Source organism: Homalodisca vitripennis, chromosome 1 (assembly GCF_021130785.1).
Source record: "Homalodisca vitripennis isolate AUS2020 chromosome 1, UT_GWSS_2.1, whole genome shotgun sequence".
NCBI classification, from domain to species: domain Eukaryota; kingdom Metazoa; phylum Arthropoda; class Insecta; order Hemiptera; family Cicadellidae; genus Homalodisca; species Homalodisca vitripennis.
The window spans coordinates 145041358-145068986 of record NC_060207.1 but is presented as its reverse complement, the minus strand read 5'-3'; the positions used below and the strand labels follow the sequence as shown (position 1 = coordinate 145068986).

Here is a 27629-nt window from a genome sequence, read left to right as displayed (position 1 = left end):
GAATGCGTTCACCCATTTTAATTACTTTGTCTCCAAAGTTTGAAATTTCTTTAGATTCCATAAGAGTTTTTTTTTACCACTTTCAACAAGTTGTCCTTATACAAACAAACCCCAAAAATTTGTGATATTATAAACTACTCCTATACAACTAATCACTTGCATTCCAAAAGTGTCATTAATTTTGCTTCTGACTATTACAATTTATAAGGGACATTTTAACGGCTTATAACATATTTAGGTTTAGCTCAATTGAAATTGACATATACAAAAGGTATCTAATATCTATATCTGGTTATCCTACAGTCAATCAATTCATTTCATTAAATTAGAATTTTATCCTCCTTCTGTCTGTTTACTACTTTGCCAAGGGAGGACTTTAATAGTCGATTTCTTAAAATACAATTTATTGTAGAAAAATGCTACACTAAACTAGTTCCAAAATTGTATAATTATTACAAATACTACAATAAAAATCATACATCTTTATAAATATTATCTTGAGTACAGAATTGGTGTCAGAGAAAGTTATCCATGGAGGGTAACATTAATATAACACAATTGAATTTGATCATATTCCATTTTTAGTACATTTCTCATTTAAAAATAACAAGTTCTTTTAAATGATTCCAAAATGGACTGGCATTTGTAGGTCCATTCACTGGAAGGAAGTCTTGTTTAATTACTCATGGGAGATTTTAAAATGGTTTAGAATCATGCTTTACAGTACCTTAATCCTCTCCTGTATAAATGTTGGTAAGCAGTTTCACTTCAGACAGACCATATTTCTTATTTATAGTTAATGTAAATATTATTACGACTCCATGACTTGATTTTTTCTTTAAACATGTAATTGTTAAAAAATAGTCTATTTCTTTGCTCTGTTTTAAAGTTCATAAAACGTACTTGTAAATGATTTACTTTTATATAACAATGTACATAATTTTGACAAAGTCTGAACATTACATGTACAATCATACACAAATTACAACTAAATAATGCTAAATCTAATTAAACGTTCAAATAATTACAAGGAATCCACTTGATGGCAGTACAATCTAGGGAAATAATAACAAAAAGACATAAATCAATTTTGGCTGCTCAGATGGACTGGGAGAGTTGAGCACAGGCAGCTTTTGACCGTTAACATTGTAGAGGCTTACCTAATTTTAGAAGACAAATAATGTGACAGCATTCGAGTACTACAAAATTATTAATAATTTGTATTTACAGTAATGTAATCGTACACAACAAATATATTTCATCCACACCAAAAATATTGTCAGGCAATAACATACCATAATTACACTACTGTCTTGTCCTGCCACGTTAGTGTAGAGATATGATTAATATGCTCTATGATTACTAACCTACAAGATGTACATGACTCTTTTTACGCTCAGAAAATAATTTAATTGAAAGAAAGCCAGCAATACTGATGATGGTTAATACACTTATTAAACAATCAACATTTACAATACAAGTGGCATTCAGAGAAATGAGTTCAAAACACAATTTAGGTTATGCAATGTTGCACATCCATACACACTGAAGCATTAGCATTGTATACTACATCCAAACACTGAAATGTTCAGTATGTCAGCTTGCTGAACAATACAGGGATAGATTTTGTCAGGCTAATACTTGTCACATGATTTTGTGACAGCTGGTCCAAGCTCCTTCTATACCAGGTATATAGGAATTGAAATTAAGAAATAGTGAAAGCTCACTACTTCTTCACAGTGTCACAATCTGACGGCAAGCAGAAGTGATTAATGGTGGCCAGAGGTTTTGCTGCTTCTCACAGACTCAATATGTAAATTTAATATTTCGATAGAAAAGCGCATTTACTGTACATTGAGATACAGATAGTTTACTTTTTGCCATTGCCAATTAAATGCTTGATTTCCTAAAAATATAGTTCTTAACTTACATTTTTTATGAGATGTAAAAAATAGCCATAACATGAAATAGCATTTTTGTAAATTTATAAAAAGTTAACGAAGAATAAGATTCATATTTATATTGTGTATCCTCCTACTTTTAATACCCATTTTGGGATAAAGAATTTCTTTCAATGTTTATGCAAATTACTGTTCTACCCATTTCACTTGGGTGGGCACATCGTGTAACTTTCGGTTGTGAAGCAATGAAATTATGTGGAATTTTTATTTAAAATGTTGCCCGTGAAGGAAGCAATCTTTAAAAACATGTTAAAATAAAAATAAAAATTTAGGACATTCATTTTTTTAGAAGTAAGTAACATTTTAGTTATATTTTTACAACAACTTTCAAGTCATACTCCACAGACAATTTCATACAAAGAGTGACTGCTGATCATTAAATGTTTTGCCCTAGGATTGAATGTCTTAATTTCACTTTTAATTTACCCTGTTCTGTGTTGTGTTGATGAGAAAATAATTCTGTTATTTCAGTATACTATTTGGGAGCTAGGAATGGAAGGAAACAGATTATTTAGTGACAGCTGTCAAGAAACTAGAAAGCATGTTTTATATAGAAATCAACATTCAGTTGCAGGGTTATTATAAAGTCTTCTCTCATACTAATTTTTAAAAGGCTGCAAAAAAAAATAAACCCAGGGACAATCTCTAGGTCTATAGTGTCTACTTTTTGACATATTATAATCGTTGCCCTCCCGAAGGGGCTTTCAAGAATGTAACTCCAATTTTTAAATACATTTTTAGATACTACATAGAATACTATTTTTAGTATTTTGTGCAAGCCGTATGCATATGTTTTTTTAGGTATTTTAGATCAAAATTAAAACAGAATCAATTTACTCAAATTCATAAAACCAATTTAAACACTTCAAAAATATAAAATATTGCTAAATGTATCTTAGTAATAATACCCCTAAAAGGGAGTTTTTCTACAAAAAACATAAAAATATAAACCCAATGAATCTTCTTACAATGAGTTGGATTCTCACAGGGGAAATACAATAAATCACATCTACTTACTAATGACAACAGTTTCAGTATAAGAACAACTTATCTATTAACTGTGTGATGGAACTACTTACTGTATGTGTTAGCCACAATTACTACCAGACACAAGACAGATTTTACAATCTAGTATCTGGTTTACCTATGATTGGTGTTCTCAGCCCAATAATTGGTAACATATTTACAGACCAATTTGAAAACCTTGCCTTTAAAAATTGGGAGTATTAAACCTAAAACTTGGTTCAGTTATGTCACTGATGTCTTATGTGTATGTGAAAATAAAATTAACATTCAAAATTAATTTTTAAAACACATAAATACAATCAATAAAATTTGCTGTCAAAAATAAGGTGTAAGATGAAAATCACTTTTTTGGTACTTTAATAACAAAAGAAAAAAAGAAATCATTTTTCAAAAGTCATTGCATTACAAGAATAATTTTAGTGGACAGTAGCTAATTATAATTCAAATCATCCTAAACATGTTATAATTGGATTAGTACAGTTTGTTCAAGAGGATTGGTAGATTAGTGACTGATGACGAAGAAAAAGATGCTACTGAAATTTTAATATGAATAAATTATCCTAGATAAATTATTTAGCAACCTGAAACTAAAAATAATAGTTATAAGTAAATGAACAAAAGAGACAATCCTAATTATTTCACTACAGTTACTATTTGTAACATAAATTCTAAATTTAACACCCGTACTGTTATTAACTCATCTAACAATATAAGAAGTTACTTAACCTAATTAAAACAAAAGAAAGGGACAAGAAGCCAAAAATGTATTTTATTAAATTGCTGTGGATGCAAACAAAAACTTTTATTGGACAAACCAATATGACAGACCTGTAGGAACGAGAATGAAAGACACATTTATAATTATAAAAAAATAAAACATTAAAAAGTCTAAATTAGTAGAACATTCAATAAAAGAAAATCGTCATATAAATTTTGAATCTTCATAGACCAAGAAAAACAAAATTGAAAGTGCATAGAAAACGGTTCAAAAAATGAATGTTTTCTGAACTTTCTGTAAATTCAGTTACATATTCCTACCTTTAGTAAAAGAAGAAATTCATTCAAAAATTATTAATTGTAAACCATATTTTCCCACATAATACTTTTATAATTTATTACTTTATGATCTTAAGTATTAGTTTACAATTTTAATTTAACTGGTTTTCTGTTTATATCATAAACTAATGATGCCTTAACCGGCGAAAGTACTTTTAAATAATGAAGTATTAAAAATGTATTTACTATTGAAATCACAATCCTGTGATTCTCCTAACTACAAAACAAAATCAATAATAATATATTATATACATTACAGTGTTCCTCTTTAGTAATCAATAGTTGGCATCAGTGTTAAATCTTATTTGTATGACTGCGTAGCAATGCATAACTAACTCATTACATTGTGAACTCCCTTCTGAAAAATACACTTGTAATAATTAAATATATTTTTAATATATGTGTTTTAATGCACTTCGCTACGATCCATTTAGTTTTGCTATTTTCTTTATTATTTGTAACTTTGCTGGCTTAGTGACCTTTCTTCAGTCTTAGACATTAAATAATAAGCTAACCTTAATTATTCTATGTGGTCAGTTTTCTATAAACTGGTAGAAAAAATATACTCATATAAACTTTAGTGATAAAGGATTTTTCTCATGCTCGTTACATTCAACTAAACATTTGATTAAATTTTTCTGGCCCTGTGGGTTATTTTTTTTAGCAATTCTACATTATGACTTTTAGTCAATACAATAAGAATGTAACAATGGACAAGACATTGACTTATCAAGGCTTATTTTGACAATAATATATGTTTGTACAACTTCTTTATACATCTATGGGTTGATCAATTCGTAGTTCATTCTTGAGAAATCTGCAAACAAACAAAAATTGTTAGAGCCTTCTAGCAATTTTGTTGCAATATTATTATTGCGTGCACTATATACTGATGTGAACAAACGGTGCTGATGGCCGTAAATGGTAAAGCAAATACAAATTCACATTATTACCAGGCAAACAATTCAAGGCAAAACAAAAAAATATTCATTAAAGCATAAATGTGAATCAAATACAACATATACTCAAGATGAGCATGAAGATTGTTACTTTCCATTATGATATGAAGTACTGCTTAAACTAGTAAAATACGATTTCATAAAACCACTTTCGTGAAATACTCATTTTGTATTTTAAAAGTCTGCACAAAGAACTAAGGTTACCACTGAATTGTTAAAGGCAATTTATTTACTAGTACAATGCAGACCAAACTTTTGTACTTTGAATTACACTTAAAACTATGCCATTCTCAATTGACAATAATAAACTATTATTAAAATGGTACTGGTAACTAATATCCTTCTTTATCTTGTGTTTGATTTTTTATACATTGAAATATTAGAAGAATTTTTAATAATAAAATGAATCAAATTAAAATGCCTATATTTTCAAGAATTTCTCGACATATCAGTTTTTCAGAACAACTATTGTCATAAATTCTTAACACTAAATTATTTTAACATAATTGGAAACTTAATGCATTCACATTTATTTAACCTCAACTGTAAAGGTACTGTATGACAATGTTTTGAAGTCATTGGGGAGCTCATTGTAAAGTTTGGGGTCGAAATATGAAAAACTCCTCCCTCCCAAATCTAAGCTTACCTTAGGAAAGTGAAGCCTCCCACCATGGCGAGACCTGTGCTGAGACACCTCGTAATAGGAAGAGAGTTTCTCGTAAAGGTAGTCGGGCTCGCGGCTTGTCAAAACACTATGTGTCATGCATCAAGTTAACATCCTGCATACAGCATCTACGAGCAGCATATTAACTGTTTCCTGGTACGGAGATAAATGGTTGAACCTTCTCAAGCAAAAAATAAAGCGAGTGGCTGAGTTTTGAAGCCTCTGTATACAATCCATGTACACCCTAGAAATACTATTGCTATATATAGGGAAGCAGTAATAAAATACTGAAAATATCAGTGACTGCATTAAATGAAGTTTAGCTGTCTCTCTAGGCAAAATTCTAAACCTATACAGACCTCTCAGTCTTCCCAAAGCATGCTGGGAGGCATGTGTGACATGTTCAGTAAAGGTGAGCCCACGGTCGATCACGACACTGAAAGTCAATCTTGTCACAGACTCCTGTCTTCAAGTGAGACACTCACCTCACTCTTTTTAACGGTCTGCACTAGGTCAAATGGCGCAGTGAGCAAAACTGAGCACTTGTCTGAGTTAAGCTTTAGACTATTAATTTCTGACCGCTTTACTATGTTTTTCAGGTCATCATTAATCTGTCCAAAAGCTTCTGTCATGTGGCTTGACTCATATGACAAGTGCAACTGTGAATCATCTGTATACAAAATATGAGGTGTACAGTTTTACACAGAGCTAGCAAAGTTGGCTTTGTACAGCGTATACAGGACCAGCCCCAGACAACTGCCATGAGGATTGCCACACAGTTTTGCAGGAGGTGTGGATGTCTCACTTCCAAGTGTGGTAATCTACAACCATGTAATCTCCAAGGTATAAATGAAGTAACATAACCAAATCCATAATAATGCATCTTTGCAATAAGCATACTGTGATCCATAGAATCAAAAGCTTTAGAGTAGTCGAGCATTATAAGAGAGCTATATTAGTTAGCTAGTTGGGTTAGTTACTTTCGGTATTGGACGAACAATACTTTTCTTCCAAGCTTGTAGAAATACCCCTTTAGTCAGTGATTCATTCACCAGATAAGTTATGGCTCTAATGGCAAATAGACACACAGTGTTAATCATTTCTATTGACATTTAATCAGTTCTTACTGATTTTGATTTAATCGTATTCATTATTTGTTTTACTGTTTCTTCAGAAACAGCATTGAACTTGAAATCAATTTCTTCAATTTCATTTATATCTTTAATTTGAGTAATACTTTTCCAATCCATGTTGGATAGTTCTTTTGATCTATGTTGAATCTGAAAAAATCTCTAACAGATCATCTTTGGTTCCAGCTTGTTCATCTTGAGAATCAAATCACAATAAATTAACTTGTGATCCGTAATTACCTTTTGTCTGTGATCTGTTATTCTGAATGCATCAACAATATTCCTCTTGGCCTCAGCCGACTTGCCCACAATAATGTGGTCTATCAAAGTGGCCAAAGTTGCAATCATTCTTATTACTTCTTCAATCAATTGGATAGTATTAGTTTCCAGCAAGAGTTAACGTAGGTAGTTCGACTTACTACATGTTTTGTATTAGTTTCCAGCAAGAGTTAACGTAGGTAGTTCGACTGACTACATGTTTTTGACGTAAAATCGATATTTGTGTCACCTAACAGATCCCAGAATCGACTTCGACCATCAGATCAACTAACAATGAGTGAAACAAAGTAGCAATGCAGGTGTACCTGACATTGGGCAGCATGTAAGCCACACACAAGACAGTCTCGGCCTCTTCACCCTCAGTAAAACACAAAGTGCTTCGACACCAGTTGCCAGTTCTTCAGATACGGTGTGTTGCTGGCACATTATCTCTAGCTCTAGGTACAGTACAACACTTCCACCTGTTCCTACATAATCTTTAGTCAAAATAGAACTGGTAAGGCTATCACAGCAAAAAATTCTATAACCTGGTATGCTGTAGTTCGAGGGGGTGCCAGGTTGAAGCCATGTCTTAGTCACTCTAAAGACATCAAAATCATGCACCAGAGCTCAATTTCTCTGAACCCAGTGTTAAGCAAACGTGTTTAGGTGACCGACCCTGAGATTGCACCCATCCCCCCTCATCACCCCACGACTAGTTTCCTGACACCAGAGCCGCCTTCACAACAACCAGAGCCAAGGCCAGCAACGACCCCCGTGCCGAGACCCAAGCCAGAAGTGGGAGAAAGTGCAGAGTGAGAGACCTCATTCCGGTCAGGAGAGAGATGCTTTCAATGCTTCCTGAGACCCCAACATAGTAGAAATGACATCCACAAATAATCGCCCGAGACGAGAGACACCTCACCAATTAAAATGAACCCCATCCTGAACGAGGTCTCCCATACCAACACAACAGTTAGCTTCCACGAACGCAACACCAAAATTATTACACATTACATCTAGCTGCGAGTTAAAATCATAGAGTCCAATAGCCAATGTCTTGCCTAATTAATATACTTTGAGAATTACTTTTGAATTTGGGACCCGTGTCCTGGCTGTAAAAAGGAGGTCCGCCATGCTGTGGAGGCCCGCACACTTTCCATGCCCACCATTGAATCATTCAATAAATAAACATAATAATAATTATAATAAATAAATGAACAAAATAATTTTTCATAATTTTTAACTGATAAGCCTATTTTCTGAACTCTCATTACTCACGCTTAGAGCAAAAAGTAAGGCTATGGCTGTTTACTTGATAGGTCATGGGTAGTTTTACTCTCATAGAAATCAAAGGTCTTGTCAATGCATTTTAACTGCCTTTTAGTAACAGTGTTCAATTGATGATGAATGTAAGAAACATTAAACAAAACTCTACTAATAACTTTTTTATAAACGGGTTGGTGGATAATTTTGCGAAAGATAGATCAATGTTCCGTTAGATTATTGAGGGACTATAAAAACTAAATTTGGACTTCACAAAAGTCTGCTTTACATGTTTTTAACAAACATCAATGATTTGCAAGTTCATTTACTTCTCTCCAAACACTGTTGTTATATCATCCTGTAATCCTTATAGAAAATAAACAGTTCTCAATACTACTTAGTTTGTTATTCAACTGAGTGAAACTGAATCCCACCATTAGACAGTTACTTGATTTGATCCTTGGCGAACTGGGACGAGACCCATGCGAGGCCCCACTTGAGATTTGTCAACAAGAACTTGAGAGCTTTGGTCCACTGTTCTTCAGAATTGAACTGGATTCTAAACATTTACACAGATCTCAGGTATATACCACAATAATGATCTAATACATCTGTTACACAATAATTAGTTAAATCAATTGCTGAGGTAGTGACATTTATATACATATTTTGATTTACTCCAGTTTAAAGGGTAAGATTGATTTAAGATCTGCATGATTTTGTACACATTGGTAGTACAGTAGAATCCCATATTCAAGGCATATGGAAGTAAGAGCACCTTAGACACAATAAAAGTTTGGTAAAAGTAGAAAAAGTTAATGTTTTTAATTTAGTGTAATTCACCAACAAAACCAATAATTTATTAAGAATTTGAAATCTGTATGGTCGGGAGACATGGGAAGTGATTTTGAAAACATCAATACCTACTAAATCAGTACTGAAAATGAGTATAACCTCATATGTACAGGAAATGATCAATCAATTAGCGACTTGTCACTGGGATAGCTCATTAAGAGTGAATCAGTTTAGTCAATAGTCAAACCAATTTATTCCATAATATGTACAAGGTACAATATTAGCATCATTGCAAAGCCAGTAACATTGAATTTGACCTTGAGAATTACAGCATGTGTGATTACAACCCCTCTTGGTTTCACAAGGCTCTGTATAATAAAATTACATTATTTGAGTAAAATCAAACATCAATGGCTAATCCAGGTGAGAAAATATTGATTTATACAAATAAGACAGTCTATATTTGTTAATACCTTATACAGGGAACAACAGCATAATCTAGATTCTTGACATCACCTTTGTAGTTAGAGAACCTATTTTTACATTAAAATACTTCAATTATAATTAAGTAAAGGAACCGTATATTCTTTTAGCTTTATCAAAAGATGTGCAATATTTTATTAGCATCAATCAATCAATCCCTTTACTTACTCCATCTAAATTTATAGTAAAACATGTCAAATGATTTTTTTTAACAAACTAAATTAATTAAGCAACCTGATAATCTCAAGTTGGAATTTTCAGAGTAAAAATCAATGTATAATTTAAAATCTATAAAGGAATACGTTCAAAATTTCAAATTGTAGAATCATTTACATGCAAAAAATAGATCAGCGATAAACCATCACACCAGTCATCGTTATTAACTAATCTGAAAAAAAATGTTGACAGCCCCATTATAATGTACAGAACACAATACTCAACTGGATTTGCTGGAGATCGATAATAATTGTGACTGTTTTATTCGACACTGATAAGTAATTAAAATTGAGTATACCAACTGCAATAGAATCATTGAAGTAATCATATGACGGTTTTGAACATTTTTATATAAAAAAACTAAGACAATAAATTAAATTATTTTTTTAAACCTGGATGCTTTGCCCCTTTATTGAAAATCCTACGCCATTATATACAATACCTGTCAAAAATACTATCCAAAAATAGCCAAATTCACAGACAACTTGTAATAGTGTTTATTGTTAAGATAGTCTACCATAGTAATAAAATCTCTTTTATTCAGTTTATTATGACAGATACTTTGTTCGCAGTATAAATATAATTATTAGTGAAAAAAACACTTCAGTTACTTACAACAAAATTTGAATTACTCGCATAAAATTATCTTAATTGAGGTAATTCTCACTAAATCACTAATCACAAATGTAGAGATTCTGGAGTGCAAGTGTAGTTTAATAGGTCTAGTCTACTGTGGGAGATGACTGTTTGGGTTAGTAGGGTTCCCTAAGAGTCAAAGGTTCTTGCTAGTTTAGACATAAGGGCACGCCACCCCGCCTGCTTTGACAGAGAGGCTGTTCAGAGCTGGCTTCCCCTTCTTCCAAGGGAACATGACTTGAGATAAATGTTCTACATTCTTCCTTGTAGATCTCGACAGGAGGTGACTTCTACCCCTAAACCTTACCCAACCAGAAACCTTGTCACTCCGGAAGCAGTGCAATCTTTTATAGGACTAGGTGCAATTTCTAAGCTTCTTGTCCTAAGAGAAAAAAGTGAATAATTTGTAGACTAATTTGTTTGAGTTTTTTATTACTATTATTGAGTAATACTTTGTGTCAAGTCGTAAGCAAGGAAATTGTTGTTTTTGGATGTTACGTTTGTTTGCTAAGCTAGTTGCTTGGAACTTCTTCAAGATATACTTTCTATCAAAATAACTTTCAGAAGTTATAATCCTGAATATTAATTTTTGGAACTATTATTAGTATGAAAATGTATATATTACACAGATATACTCTTGTGTGTTTTTTACGCTCTCAACAATTACCGGATAGGTTAAATATTTTGAAAATATCATACCCATAAAACATTTATTTTTATTATATTTATGCTACATTATGTTTTCATAAACAAGATAAAATTACCAACAATTAGGCTTTATTTTTTAACTGAACAACTACAATGTTGTTTCCAAGGGTGGTCTCACCCTTTTTAAATTGTTATTTTCTTGCACATATTCCATGTATAATATGTTAATGTTCAGTTAGTTATTATAATTTTTAAAACTTATTTGAAAATTGTCTGTAATAGGCGTTGATGTGGGCAGCCAACACTGGATAAATTAATTTCTAGTTCTAGGCATAAGTTTTAATTTAATTTTTTGCTTATAACATGTAAAAGGGAAATAACACATTTTGTACAGAACAGAGACTTTGCCTGTTAAAACAGTCTATGGAGAGCCATGGATAGAGAGTTATACGTTATAAATTATTTAGAAAACTTACTTGACCGAAAAAGAGTTTCCAGTCGAAGCATCTTCAATTCTTCCTCTATCCATTTTATAGGGCAAACAGAATCCTGAGTCTCCTTTCTCTACTTCTTCTTTAAATTGCTGCAGGCAGTCAAGAAACGCCACCATTGCTGCGTCAAACTTGGTGTCCCACAGGAACCGAAATCCTCCGGAGCCGTACAGAGGCAGTTCTTTGTGCTCTGATAAAACCTACAAAACAGCACGACTTACTACCAAATACTATGTCAACATGTAAATAACACTCATACTCATTTCTATTCAACACAAATATTAAATCTAAAAAGTAATTTTACACACTGTTAACTATTAGAGCTATCTGGCTGTTATTCATACGTCTTATTAATTCCCCTCTCCTCCTAAATGAAATGGTGAGAGTCTTTTGGAGTATTGTCCCTATAATGACAGCATCATTTATTATAATTAACACCTTTATAATTATCAAAATTACATTGTACATTATGAACACAGGACCATTAAAATAACAACCAATTTTTTGTTTTATCTTCTAAATTCTCTCTTTTGGTTTCACTCACTTCTTTGATTTACTTTAGGCATTTGTCCATTGCTATACTTTTTTTTTGATGATGCATATCCTCTCTTCATCTCCACACTTTCTCTAGAATTACATTTGGCATTTAAAATAGATTACTCTTTAAATACTGGTATGTTTGGTATATAATGAACTGAGAGTACTTAACTTGTCTATAAAGATCTTTTGAAAAAGTTTTTTTAATGGACAAATTAGTGAGTAATTTGTATGATCTCTGATCAAGAATACATAATAGATCTGTTGAGTTCATCTTAACTTTTTTTTTTCAAAAATATCTTAAATTTCCTATGATACAAATTCCAATAACAACTTTCAAATTTGGAGTAAGGTAAAATTTCCTACATTATTTCAAATAACAAAGTAGCTAAACTTGACAAGATATGTGTACGCCAGACTACAAGTTGCATAATACCTTTGCTAGGGAATGAGAGACAACCACTGTAAAGACACACATCATAATCAAACTCTTATCTTGCCTACTGCATACAAAAAAATGAAGTTTCATACAATAGTTTAATTTGTTCATGGAATATCTTGTGACCAGATAGACAAACAAAAGAGAAATTTTACTAACCTCCCTAAAGGTTTTGCTGACTCTTAGCAAATAAATCTAAAATTTCCTCAGCACAAATAGATATTATTTTATTTAATAAATAACTGGATAGATTCAATACCACAACTGACATAAAACAGGTGTTTCATCTTGCAAACTACAAGACACTGGATTATTTACAATATCTGAATCTTAACCCTTCAACGCGTTTTGCCGTACTAGGTACGTCATGACACTTTCACTTGAGATCGCGTTTTGCCGTACTGAGTACGTCATGGAGTAGTCGGTTATTTTTGTAGCTGTAACAGACAACTATCGAATGTTTTCAATGAAAAATGTATACCAATCGAAAGTAGAAGATTCAAACTTTCGATTAATTGAGTCGATATCTCGAAAAAATCGATCTTTAGAAAAAATATCTGAGAAATCAGCTGCATTCAAGACGACGTCATTGCCGTGCACCCGATCGTTTGTCGGCTTACGTTTGTTGTTGTTTACAGTCATTGTTAGTGTGATGGTTATGTTCTACTGACATATTTTTGTGTGTTTTATGTTCCTTTGTTTAGTTATTATTATTAGTTATGCTTAGTATTAGTTTTACAAGCTAACTATATGGTTTTGAAGAAGGAAATCCCGTTTTGACAGGAACAATTTGTTGTGTTTTACAAACATGAGTCGGGAATGTTTTGTAGGTTAGCTAGCTTTTAGGGAAATATTTTTGCATATTTTAGGGAATTTATTTTAAAACTGTTATCGGTTTTGTAAAATATTTTAAAATTAATCGAAAATGAGTAATCTTGAAGGACACCTAGTGGAAAGAGACAGTAAAATTGACAGACTTTTGAACCTTGAATCAGATGAAGATTTCGACGATGGATATGACAATGACTTTGCTCAAGCTGAGTTTGAAGTATTAGACTTAGGACAAAATAGTGATGATGATATTGAAAATAGGCTAGGTGAAAACATTGTAGTACAAAATGAGTTCAATGTTGTTGAAAGAGGAGGAGGTGATGCATACCTAAATGTAGGCCTAGGCTTACTTGGTTTTTGAATCATTGTAAAGTTAATAAACTAACCTAAAGTAGGTTAATTTTGTTTAATTTGGCTAATTCTAAACACTAACAACATAATAACAACAAAATAATTATAAACTTGGGTAATTTGCTTATATTATTTATAAAACACAAAATCTCTAAAAAACCGCCAGAAAAATCAACGCAGGAGGGGGTATGACCATGAAAAAAAAAATAACGCGTTGAAGGGTTAACAACTATATACTAATGTTAAATGTTTATGTATTTTGCATGAGAGGGAGAAATACCACCCTCAGTACCACCGCCTTTTCCGCAGCATCTCAATCTCTTGACAAACTTAGGCTCATGTCATTGGTCATGGAGCAAGTAATAATTTTCTAATTTTTCTGATGTTTCATATCATAACGGATATAAGAAGACAAATACAAACAAATAAACAGTATTTCAACCCTATATAAGAAATAATAATCACCTCGATATAAGAATGATTCCCATACGGAACGATTCTGAATTTATCAAAAGTTAAGTTCATCTTGCGTGCTAGTGCTGTGAGGAGCAGTGCAGTCTGTCCCCATGCTGCGTTGATCTCACTCCAGTCTACTGGGGCACTTGGCAACCGACCCAACCGGAAGTTGTTGATTGTACCAAAGTGTCCGTGGCCACTGTGCCAGATGTGAAACGTTGCATTGAACACATTAGTTTTCTTCAGTTTGTCTAGTTGGTTCTGAGCATACACCAGCTGGCAATCAATGCTGCAAATAGAGAAACTTGTTTATTAACCCTTTGAGAACCAGTGGACGATCAATTGCCTGCACACTACTATATGAGAAAGACCAACCAAGCAATCTATTCCCCACTTTTAAAGTATTTTGTATTTTCCCGTAATTTGAACAATATACATTTTGTACTTAATATCTGTAGAATATATGTAATGTCCAATATCATTTTTTGCCGTAATTTCTCATACAATATAACTTGTGTTGACTCCATGCCAAGATATTGGAAAATCTATTTGTCTTCCCTAAAAGGACACTGGATCTTTTGCCATTTGATTTCGTTCAGGGATGCAAGAAACATTTCGAGATCTGTAATCTGATCTCTTTCTCAGGTGGATAACTAAACCAACACATACCTACTACATCATACCAGAGTATTGTTACATGTATAAGTCAGAAATCTCAACCAATATGTTCTGTTTCAACTCCATGCACATTAGCTCTAAAACATACTTGATAAAAACAAAATACTAATTATTGAAACACTAAAGAATATAGGTCATAACAAGTCTGCACTGAACGACCACCCACAGAAAAGCGGCAAGAGGCCAACAGTTAATGGTGATCATCACACCAAAAACAAAATGAAATCGGGAAACAGAGGTGACTTTTTATTATTGGTTCATTCTAGATGAACAATTCTTAAAACCATCGGTTTACTACAAATCTCTAATCTGTTTCATACTTAAGGTTTATGTTATGTTTAGGTACCATGTTAGTTTCATTTTTCAGGATTGGTGGTTGACTGATCAGTTTGTCCACTAATTTAATGTATGAAACCTCGATTAATATCCTTTTAAAGAAATGAGTATTATGTCTTTTTTCCCAATGTATTGTGTAGCTTGATGATGGATTTAGCCCTTGATAACGAGCCAGAACCATAACCCGAAGCAGTGTACTAACACTTTTAACGAAGAATTAAGGTGGAAGAGACCAGAGAATCTTACACCCAACCATGTGTTGCTGTTTACAATCATTAACCCTCTCTACCCTAAGTGTATATGTTCCACACAATCTGCTTGTCCATCGTCAAGTCAACAGGATCGACCAACAGACCTGCTTCTCCTTGCAGATGGACATCAACCTTACCACAGTGGCCATCCAAAAAGTCTTCATCCCAATTGATGATCTTTGGACCAACAATAATGTTAAATATTTTACAACAGTTATGTACAATTTTTACTTATCTGTTAGGCCCTTTCTCATGTTTTCTTTGGGTTCTTTTATCCTAATGTTTAATGGTCTTTTTATCTTGCCTATGTATTCCATGTTACATCTACATTTTATAATGTAAACACAGGTTTTTGTGTGCCATTCTTTGCTTTAGTTCTTACGAGACTCAGGAATTATACTTTTGTTTCACCTGCGTTTTTTTGTACTATCTGAGAATATACATTATGTTTAATTTCACTTTCTTAAATTCCTCTTTTAATCCATCTTTATCTGAGCATAAGCTCTTTTATTCCATCAAACGAGTAAGCCACTCCTTCTTTGACATATTTTTGATGGTTTCATTGATAGTTCAAATATTTTCCTTACCAATCTCCCACTCAGCTCAAATCACAACTCAGTTTTCCTCTCGATTTCCCTGGGCAAACTGGGTACACAGTCTACACTCGGCAATTGTGTAATCCAGTATATAACTTTACATTGTATTTAAAAAATAGTATTTGAACTTTGGCCCTTTAAATGACTGGGATTAAATATAATTCTCAAACACTTATAATGTTTACCAGCTTTTAAGTTGAACATATTTTTATTGGTTATTTATTCTTTTCTTGTAAACATACTAAGTAGTATGTAATTTAAGCTATGGTTTTACTTAACTTAAAATGACCTAATTCTATTTTCAAAATAAAACATAAAGTAGAGTCCTAATATTAAAAAAATATAAACTCATCTCAATACTTTGATGTTTGACTCCACTAAATGCACTAATATTTCAATAAACTAATAGGATACACTATAGCAGCTACAGTGAAACAGACATTCAGATAAAAAACATCTCTTAACAGTGTTTTCTCTGGTATGTGCTGCAAATAATGAAATATTAATTTAATTCCTTATTTGGTTGTGAGATTACAGCCACGCCGGATGTAGTCATTCAATCTCTGCCCTAACACAGAGAACGGTCATGGCCACATCGATGGCCTGCAAGCTGAGGCAATCACATAAGTGACAAACTAGCGCAAAGAGTTAATATATGGATAGAGATGAAAAATATACTCAATGTATTAGTGAGTTACTCAATAATTTGTTCACAAATGCAGTTGATAATATAATCTGCACATGAAAAATCATTTTCCTTGACATATAGCTTAAATTTGTACTGTGTATGATAACTGAAAAAGTGGTGACAGAAAAGTTTCTTATTTTCAGATAAATAGGATAATATGAGATACACCAGGCAAAAGCTTTCACAAAAAGACTTACTTTTGTTAATTAAGTAAGTGTAATTAACAATATACATAAGCTAATTTCTAAATACCTACCTTTGCAGCTCATCTTCATTAATCATATGATCACGTCTATGCCTGCTGTACTCTCGCCAGTATCTGTCCTCTTCTCGTTCTAACCTTTCTCTCTCTAACTCCCGCTCTTTCAAATCTCTCTCCACAGCTTGGTGTTCTTCTTGAAGTGCCAACAAGTCAGCCTTCAGCCGCTCTTCCTCTTCTTTTAACTAAAATTAAATTTATATCAGTTTCATATATATATATATATATAATTAATAACATTAATTGTATATTTCCTAAATTTTAATTGATTTATTGTCCACTAAAGGAGACATCTGAGCAAGATAATCCCTTTCACACATGATGAATCCTATCTACTTTTAATACAAAATTATCCTAATCAATCTTAGTCACTGAAGTTACTAATTTTAATACCAATTTAAAATTTCAACACAATTAAAATCCACACAAACTTAAAACTGGTACAGAAAATTTATAATAGTACATTACTAACATGGTAATTTTAAATCTTATATTGTGTATCTCATTATAACACTAACAGTGTTGTTTAGATTACATTAACAAAGAAAGTGTGCAATTCTGAAATACATGGAACACGCTTTTCAATGTGAATTTAAATTGCATGTAAATTTAGAAAAGGCATTAATAAACTTCAAATTCTAACTATCTGTTTTAATTTATTTTTATACATTGGTGCTGTTTATACCAATGATTTGACATTATAGGTCAATCAAAAGTAAAATTATTGGTTTACATATTTAATCAAAATAAGTATTTTTAATGAATTTAAATAAAGGATATTTTTAAAAATGGGTTTTGGTTCTATAAGTTTTACAAATTACATTATTAATAGTATAATAGTGTGCCTAGAGACCGAAAGTCCTTTTAAATATTGAACATGGATGTAATAAAATTAATATATCTATTCAGTAAGTGATAGCTTCAGTCATGCATGAAAACACACAGAAGTATGAGCTTCTGAAAGACTAGAACAAGCTGAACTAATAGTAGAGCTTAGGCCATTACATTATAAGCTTACACTAGCCAATGGAAATCATAGGACCATGTCTGCACTAATATACTAACCATTACTTTATAACTGTGATAGCATCACTTACACTAGACAATTCTTGCATCAAAGTCTCATGTCCATCACTTGTTTCTTCTTTTTCTAACCTGTAAAAAGGAATTTTAAACTAAATAATTTGTTTATAGCTCCATATACACAATGGCCTGCCTATTTTCTGGCATTATGGATTTGATTAAACACTTAATTGGCTCTATTTACATCCATACCAATAAGTGTAGATGGACCTCTAAACTGTCTATTAACACTTGGAGCTCAACATACCAACATATCTGAACTTTCTTATTGGATATGATTATTGGTCCCATTACAATTTACAAAAGTGCCATGAATGTTCAGCAATGATATTGTGTTATAACCATGAAAAGTCAGTGTTATTATTTGTGCATCGTTTGTCTGGTGATAAGTACCAATGTGGGCCAGGTAAATATTAATTGGATGGTCACTTATATACCAAAAATGAGAGTATTTTTTTAGTTTATGAGCTTAATACAAAACTTCTATTCTTGTTGCTTTGATGAAGATTTGAAGTAAACAAGGATTAAAACTTGATTACTTAAATTGAAATTACCAATAATATTATCCTTCAAAAATTAAAAATTACATCTCAGTATTTTTGTGTATTTTCACATTTTTCATTGCTACTGTCTTTCTTAGTTTTTTTAATGCTTTTTAATGTTTTTTTTTTTTTTTCAAACTACAATAAAAAGTTAGACAAAGCCATTTTACTTTTATTTATTATATGCTAAACTATTGTTTTATGGTTGGTAACATTCATTGCAGTGATATTGTACCTGTACATATCAAAATACTAAAAAGATGAAACTAGAACTTAATTTAAGGTTGTAAGGTAAGAGTACACCAGTCCATAGCTCAATTTGTTCTTCAGATATTAAGTGGAAAACAGACAGATAAACAAGCAGAGAGAAGAAGAATTTTACCAGGATTGTTTGTGGAGAATATGCTAACGCTTGAAAACAAATCCCACGGAGTGACATAAACAAACATCAAACTTAAGATGGCATACAGAGAAAAGAAGCTTTATACAAAATTTCAAGACTATACGTGAATTTGTTATCAAGATATCATGTTGACAGAAGGATATATAGACAGAAATGAATTTTTTCCAGCACCATGAGTTGTAGGCAAAGCCTACAACCCAATCAACTAGTTACTACTGATCACGAGAGAAAAGAAGAGACCTGGATTCTGGCCTATCTGAAATTTGCAGGCGCTACTACTAGTATGTTGCCGCGCCTTGTTTCGTAATTCCACTATTGTTTCACTGTTCCATTGCTATGATAATCAATTCGCAGGGTTGGCTGTGGGGCGAAGCGCCTGAAATTACCGCGCGGCAACACACTAGTACACAGCTGTGTGCCGGCACGGGCCAGGTCTCTTCTTTTCTCTCGCCATCAGTATAGTTGACTTTTATTTATAATACTACAGATGTCACACACTGCAGTTATAAGCATATGGCACACCTACTGTCAGCTGACAGCCACCTCTCACAGCTGAGTTTTCAAAAATACCATACTCGATATACCTACTCAATGTGACATGACCATGTTATTATTTAGTACTAGAGCACATATTTATTTACCAAGCCTCATATAAACAAAGAGACTCATTTTATTTTGTAAAACTACATTCCATAGATGGCATTTCAGCTGTATAAGAGCCTTTTATCGCTGCGTTTATCACATAGGAATATTTCTTTCAGTTGTGATGGAGAATATGACTATTAGACTCAATCTTATAATCACATACCTTTTAAGGAACTGGCTGTAGTCATTCCACTCATCCTCGGTGAGACGCAATTGTTGATCCATAAGATCTAAGAGAGTGTCTGTGCACTCCTCACACAATGGATGATCCACCTCTGAGTTGGCTGACACAATGTCAAACAGACTGGCCGTCTTCTTCCCATCAGAAACATAACTCATGTTATTTCAATTCCATATTTACCACTTTCAATGTTACAATTCAGTATGATGGAAATTAAACTCATCCGTTCATAATTAATTATCAAGTGTTTTTTATCAGTATTAATTTTGTATGTAGTTTTATAATCTGACACGTCTTTGTTCAAAGACTTAGCTGTGCACAATAGAAAATGTTTTGTTTTGTACATAGTGAAAACATTTACTGCTATTTAGCCTATTTAAAATGTTATATTTAATGAATAGTAACAATTTATGAAAGTGTTATATTTTTAAAAACCCTGATTTCTATATCCCAAATTTAATTAAAGTTTAGAAAATCAGGATCTCATTCACATTTAACACATGTTGATCTTCAATATTAGATTTATATTTACTTTTTTAGACTAAGAATAATAAAAACAACAAGCATTCTCTTACTTTCATAATATGACTTAAGCCTGCAGTTGGTGTTTCATTGCCAACCAGCATGAACCCGTTGCTTCCATTGGCTGAATCGATCAGTCGGAATGCAGGCACCATATGATCTAGGCTTGCTGTCTGTGACTCCAGATCAACCTCAGGGCTCGTAAGTATTGGCACTGTAACATTAACACATTTATTTAATTATTTAAATTGACGGATGGGAGATTACTAACTTTGGCTGAGGCATTGAACATATTCAGCTCCATTAAAAAAATAATTTAGGGCCTATTTAAGTATTGTAGATCATATGAAAGATTACAAGATTGTGTTTAACTGCTCAATCAAGAATTTGTAACACTACTAGTATAGGATATTCTAATACTAGTAAACAATGGAAATACATTTCATAAATATATATGTGACAGTTCTTTGGGTTAGAAATAGGCACAATTGCCCTGCGCGGTAATTCCATGTCAGTTCAACCAGGCCATCACACCCACCATCTCAGATTTTGATGAAACTTGGCTTGTTTGTTCTACCCATGAAGATAAGTCACCATGCCAAATTTTAACACTCTACCTCTTACCGTTTCCTTTTTATAGCCTTTCAAAGTTTTGCATTTCCGCAAATTCTAACCTATGGATATCGCAAAATGAAGGACGCTTACGTTTCGAAAATAATTTGTAACTTTTTTATTTACCATTAAATCTCCATGAAAATTTATAGGCTTATTCTTAAAACAATGAAGATTCTAGAAAAAAATACCTTAAACCTCTAAGTTAACCTACTAGGGCTGAAAAAAATATTTTGTTTGCATCTTTGTATTTTTTTTAAACGAAGACATAGTTTAGCGTTACATTAAATATTGTCGAAAGGGTATGTGATAATCACAAACACTTTTTTTTCTAAATAATCCTTACTAAATGGGCTATCAAATGATGAAAAAATATTAATGGGGTTTTGACACCTTTGTTGTGTTTCATTACATTAAATAATAGGTTTCCAATTTATTTTTTCCGTCCAATTATACTGAGCAATAAGGATTTCCAGGGATTATAATGATCTCTAGGCTTGCACTATTATTCAGGATATCTGAAGGTATATTTTATTATTCAATTCATAACATCATATTTTAACCTGAATCATCTTGTTCAAAGAACTTAATTTCAAACAAACTCAAAAATTAAAAATAAACAATAGGTGTTAACTTACCTATATAAACTATTTAATATTTCCAACATCTTACATTCCAAATTTTACAGGAAAACATTTAATGGAGTTTTGAAAATTTCTCATCAATTGAGCTGACACATTTTTCTGGAAACCTATAGGTTCTTCCGGTCGAAATATAAGGAGGATCAACAATTGCAAGTACATGAGGTATCGGCACGGGGCAAATGTCTTCTAGCTTTGGCCAATGAAATGATGGTGATGGCCCTGCAGGATGCATAAATTTAACAGTCACATCACCTTCTTCTTTATTCACTTCAGTTATGTGATTCTAAAGTACTATAGATCATATTTACAAGCCACGTAGCATGATGGATTCAAATTTTCTTCTGTCACAAATGATGTTGATTTATTCCTCAAGTTAAACGTCAGGGCAGGTTTCTCATCGGAACTGATCCTCCTTGCTTCCAAGTTCCCTGAACTGTCTATCGGATTAAAGTTATGGAAGCTTCTAGTTCCATGGACTGTTTGTACATCCTCAAAGCGTTCTAAGTCAGAACGTGTTTTAAGCATATCATCTATTGAAACAAAACAAAAATTAACTTTTGTAATGTTTGATTTACAAACTCATACAAATGTGATGGAGACAGAATCTAATTACCAAGAGGTCTCTGAAGACTTTCCTTTCTTGCCAACCTTTTCACGGTGCCTCCAATTCCATCGCATTCTGTCTTCCCATGGCTAGTTGCAAAAAACGACCACTGTGCCTTGATCTTAAAATCTTGTTCATGCAAGCAGAAGTTGATAAAATTAAATTTATTTTTATATTGGTCTGCACAGCCATCACTGAAGTAGTGAATCTCTGTTACATGTGAATAATTTTCTTTAATGTACTCTGACACAATTTCTTGAATTTTGTAGACCATAGAAACATCATGTTTCATGTCATCGGATATTATACAGAGACAACACTAATCTTTCATTTTCAACACTGCTTAGGTTAACTATAATAGGGTGTACAGTGCAGGAATCAGATGTCCAGTGGTATCCCTGGGCTTCATCCTGGATCATGAACGAGTAATTTTCACTGAAGTCCAATGACACTACAGGTTTTGAAAAACTTTGATTGCGACTTAGCAATGAAGGAGTGGGGAACAAGTTTTTCCAATTTAGATGTTAGGTTTTAAATATAGCCTTCAATGTTTGCTGTTTGAGTAATCACTTGAGATCTGTCGGTTGAAACCCACTGATTAAATTCAATTGAGTCGTCTTCGTCATAATCTTCAAATTTTGTAAGTAAAAAACTTGTTAGATTTTCCTTTGGTGAGCATAGGCTACAGTGCCTTAACATACATTCTCTACTTTGGTTTTCACATACACCAACATTTTTGTCAGGTCTTTGTAGTTTTCTTCAAAGTGTGCTGCATGAATTAGTGCTGTGTTTCTGATGAATAGTGCGAATAGATATTACGGTTTTTTAAAACAATAAAAAACCCAATTAAATGTGTTATTATCAAATTTTGTACTGTTTTAAAGTTAAACTTTGGTTTAATAGAATGTCTGCTATTTATCAAATTCCAGTAAAAAAAAAATTACTTCTAGGACATGGTAAAATCTGTAAAACCGAAATGTTACAACTTATATTTAACATAACATAAAACACAACAAAGGTGTCAAAACCCCATTAATATTTTTTCATCATTTGATAGCCCATTTAGTAAGGATTATTTAGAAAAAAAAGTTTTTGTGATTATCACATACCCTTTCGACGATATTTAATGTAACGCTAAACTATGTCTTCGTTTAAAAAAAATACAAAGATGCAAACAAAATATTTTTTCATCCCTAGTAGGTTAACTTAGAGGTTTAAGGTATTTTTTCTAGAATCTTCATTGTTTTAAGAATAAGCCTATAAATTTTCATGGAGATTTAATGGTAAATAAAAAAGTTACAAATTATTTTCGAAACGTAAGCGTCCTTCATTTTGCGATATCCATAGGTTAGAATTTGCGGAAATGCAAAACTTTGAAAGGCTATAAAAAGGAAACGGTAAGAGGTAGTGTTAAAATTTGGCATGGTGACTTATCTTCATGGGTAGAACAAACAAGCCAAGTTTCATCAAAATCTGAGATGGTGGGTGAGAAAGTGATTTTTCTTTGGTTGAATTGATGTGGAATGACCAAACAACTCAGTTTCGTTTTTAACACATAATTTGATGTCAGATGCAGACAAAACCTTCAACCATATATTTTATTGATTCTTCATTCAAGTAAATGAGCTACCAGTTCAAACTGTGACCTTTGGAGATATTTTAAAACTTCTCCAATTATTTCTTAATAAACTGAAGCCTTTTGATGTCAGAGACTTTCTTCAGAAGTGTATGTTCTTTTCTTTCTGGTCATGTCTAGTTTGTTAAAATCACATATCCATCTGGAACAGTCCTCTTATCAGTTTTCGCCAGTCACCCAAGGTGTTCCTTAACACTCAATAATAGTCCCAATTATTTTAATTTCCACATATTATGAACTTTATCATCTATCGACTTTCATAATCTTCCATATCAAATAAACATTTGGTTAAAACTCAATCCTCAAAGATTCATATTAGGCTAAATTTAGTATAATGGTATAGTCATACCTACTAAACAACTAACCAGAATATTAAAAATATTGTATGTCAAGTGGATGTTAAGAATTTTTAGTAAACTTTGTACTGAAAAAACACATTGATTTCTTGATAAGCCAAGTTTGAAGAATCAAACCGACATCTTCAGCTCATTTATTGTACACACTTTCTTTTTATTTTTAACACAAAATAAAAACATTATAAATGAATTTAAGAAATATATTGTGTTTACAATTCTGAAAAAAATGTGTGTTAACAAGGTACCTCCTTGTCTGCTGGTGTATACTTAGTGTGAGAGTAGTGTTACTAATCCTGATGCAGTAACACATATGACACAGTAACCCACATGTTAAACATCACAATACACATTCAATGTCTAAAATATATTCATTTTTATTTAAAAGAAGTCACTTTTGGAACAAATTGTATTTAGAATCTAAAAATGTGTTTACAGTTGGTGCAGATTATTTAGTTATTGTTCAAATTAATTAGTATTGGTTGATTATATTAATGGTTATAATTATTCAATATATAGTATGATAATTTTTATAAAAAACATGCTTATCGTACTTTACCTACGTACAATAAGTGGACCCAGTTTTTATATAATTAAATTATTATCATTGATACACTACATATCTCCAATAATATAATTATCAATCAATATCAATTTATCTAAAATACCAAATAAAAGTTATAGGTTTGAAATTAAAAGAATTAATTTAATATACAATGACACATCATTATGAATGAATGAGTTAACCAAAACCAACAATTAAGATACAGTAGGTAATAGGAATAATCACATTTAACCCACGGACTGGCAACTAAATTACCTCCATTGGCAGGCCACTTTAGCAACCGATACCGACTGTCAAACAAAAACTAACTTGTATAAACTTTTTATTTATTTATTTATTTATTATTATTTCAACGGCATCCGCCAATATACAATAATTTCACAACATTTTCATGCAATAAACGTATTGTCTTTTATAGACAATAATAGACAGTTGAAAACTTGTGCAGAGCCGTAAAACAAACTTTAAAAAGTGGGATATATGCCGACCTGCTTGCAGACATTGTGAGTATTTGTACGGTTTTTGAGAGATGATGCTTTCAACAACGTCTTGAAACCAGCATTAAGTTTACTACGGTACATATGAGAAAACATATATGTTACACATATTTCGTGTTTTCTATACATGTTTGTTATGTTATCATTTCTTCATTATTTAAGTTTTTCCTATTTCCAGTTCTAATTGTTTGTTTGATTGTTTTACCATCTTTACTATTTATGAGACTGCCACATGTATTATATTAATTATTTAATTTCAAACATGATTGTTATTATGACTATAGACAAGTTCACATGACTGATAGACTCGTATGCAATGTACAAATATTAAGTATCGATGATTATAGTAATCAATATAAAAACCAGGTCCGCTTATTGTACTCTACCCATCGTTACCAGTACCTCGGTTAAATACTAAAGAAATCATAACTATATATTGAAACCAATTAAAACAAAAGTTATTGTCTTTCATTGCTGTTTCGGTTAGTTTTCTAAAGTTAACTAATATTTTTACTTAAATGAAGTCACTTATCAAATATCATGTTCACAATCTTAAAATGTGTTTACGTTTGCACATATGATGTAATTTAACTGATAAAATAATTAATCAGTAGTACCAGTTGATCATATCGATGGGTTTAATTATGAAATATATTTAATATCAATATAAATAAACGGATCCCCTAATACTGTAACTAAACTAACTGTGATTAGGTCTACTCATCCTTATGCTCAATTAAAAAATACTACAATTTCCACATAAAGGCATAAGTTAGTGTGGTAAACTATTCATTGCTAGATAACTTAAACTAAGCCAAAACTATTAAAACATAGGCTAAGTGTATTAAATTACTTACATGATAATTCTGCAATGGTGTGCTCATTTATATTTCCAAAAGAAGGATCTATTTTCAAAGGTTGTAAGCATCTTTGGCAAACAAAATTCACATTAACCTTACTATCTACCATTTTAACAAAGAAAAGTGTTGTATTAAAATTAATGTTTTTAGTACAATCCTTAGGTCCACTAAATATCTACTAAAAACATTTAACCCATGAACGGAATAGTATTACTTGGTCCTACTCCTCAGACAAGCACTTTCTAACTATAAACACTTCTTAAGACTTTACTATTTTCAACTCCGTTTCTTATTTTATCGTCTTCTATTCTTTTCTACCAATATTTAATTTCTACTTCAACTTCACCAGCAAACAAAACTGTTTTCTTCAGCTTCCACTGATTGGTTACTTCTGTAGTTCTTCTGTTGCCTATCAGATTCTAGAAACCATTCTCTCCCTTCCCCATCTCTAATCTCTACTCTCTCTGTTGTGTAGTTGTAAACAGCTGGATGGACCATAGTCAACGACCAGCTGGCAATGACATTAGACTTATTGTCAGTATGACACATTAGACTTATTGTCAGTTATTGATCTTTCCCGATTTAACATCTCATGGAAGTACATCTTACGTCACATGCCTTATTGGAGTAACTCTTCCCTCAACTTCCAATACAAGCTCAGAGAATACTTTCGAATACCGTTTTTCTAAAAAGTAAGTTAAGTCCTCTGAGAGACGTTAATTTCAAAACTTGTATACATTAATCTCCATACAAGTTCGTATACATTTAAGTATTTATATCATTCTGGAGAAAAGGTGTAAAGTAGACGTTTGTTATAATAATGCAATTTGAATATTAGTCTTGCTTGTAAGTTATTAAACATCTCAAAACAAACCATACAAAATTAATACACTTGAACAATACAGAATAATGAAATAAATTTTGACAAAACACAAGTAATGAAAACATTTATTATTTATTATTAATTAATTATTCACCACTTATTGATAGGGAATATTCTTCTAGGTATTTTGGAAGATATCTATTGCTTGTAGTTCGTCTTAAAGGCGGTAGTCAAAATTATGAATTTGTTAAGTTGGTTGAGGGGAATCAATGTTTTGTGACGGAGCGTATTAATTACTTGGTTTAGATGAATGAGTATGTGGTGCTAGATGATCATGATCCAGCGAAGAGCTACTTATTGCATCCATCATAGATATACCCTAATTTGATATTTGTGATTCTTCAAAGATATTAGGGTCCGGTTGATCCACTACCAAAAAAGATTGATCTGTGTTATCTTTTGATAGTACAGCGACATTGTCTCCTTTTGGAACTAGCTGTTTCAGTGAAATTGTCTTCTCATCTATGTTATTGAGACGTATAGTTACATAATTGGTATTTACATATTTCGACCTTGTCTACTAGCGGATCTTACTTGCTCTGTCTAACATTTCTCTTCAAGAACACTCTTTTCATATTCAAGTAGCCA

At 32.1% G+C, this 27629-nt stretch overlaps 1 protein-coding gene across 3 annotated transcripts; it reads right to left on the bottom strand.

Annotated features, from left to right (window-relative positions):
- On the bottom strand, positions 1–26667 carry LOC124373175 (beclin-1-like protein). 3 transcript variants are annotated; one of them, XM_046831582.1, is made up of 9 exons: positions 26156–26667; positions 20441–20601; positions 19848–19996; positions 18109–18166; positions 17009–17196; positions 14213–14492; positions 11575–11789; positions 8769–8879; positions 1–4860 (listed from the first exon to the last, which is right to left on the bottom strand). In XM_046831582.1, exons 1-9 carry the CDS (start codon positions 26265–26267, stop codon positions 4815–4817), a joined length of 1320 nt encoding a protein of 439 aa, XP_046687538.1. In that variant the 5' UTR covers positions 26268–26667; the 3' UTR covers positions 1–4814. The 3 variants fall into 3 exon arrangements, with proteins under 3 accessions (XP_046687538.1, XP_046687534.1, XP_046687544.1); XM_046831578.1 differs by having other exon boundaries at positions 19848–19999; positions 26156–26630; XM_046831588.1 differs by having other exon boundaries at positions 8755–8879; positions 19848–19999; positions 26156–26629.
- Positions 26668–27629: the final 962 nt, after the last annotated feature.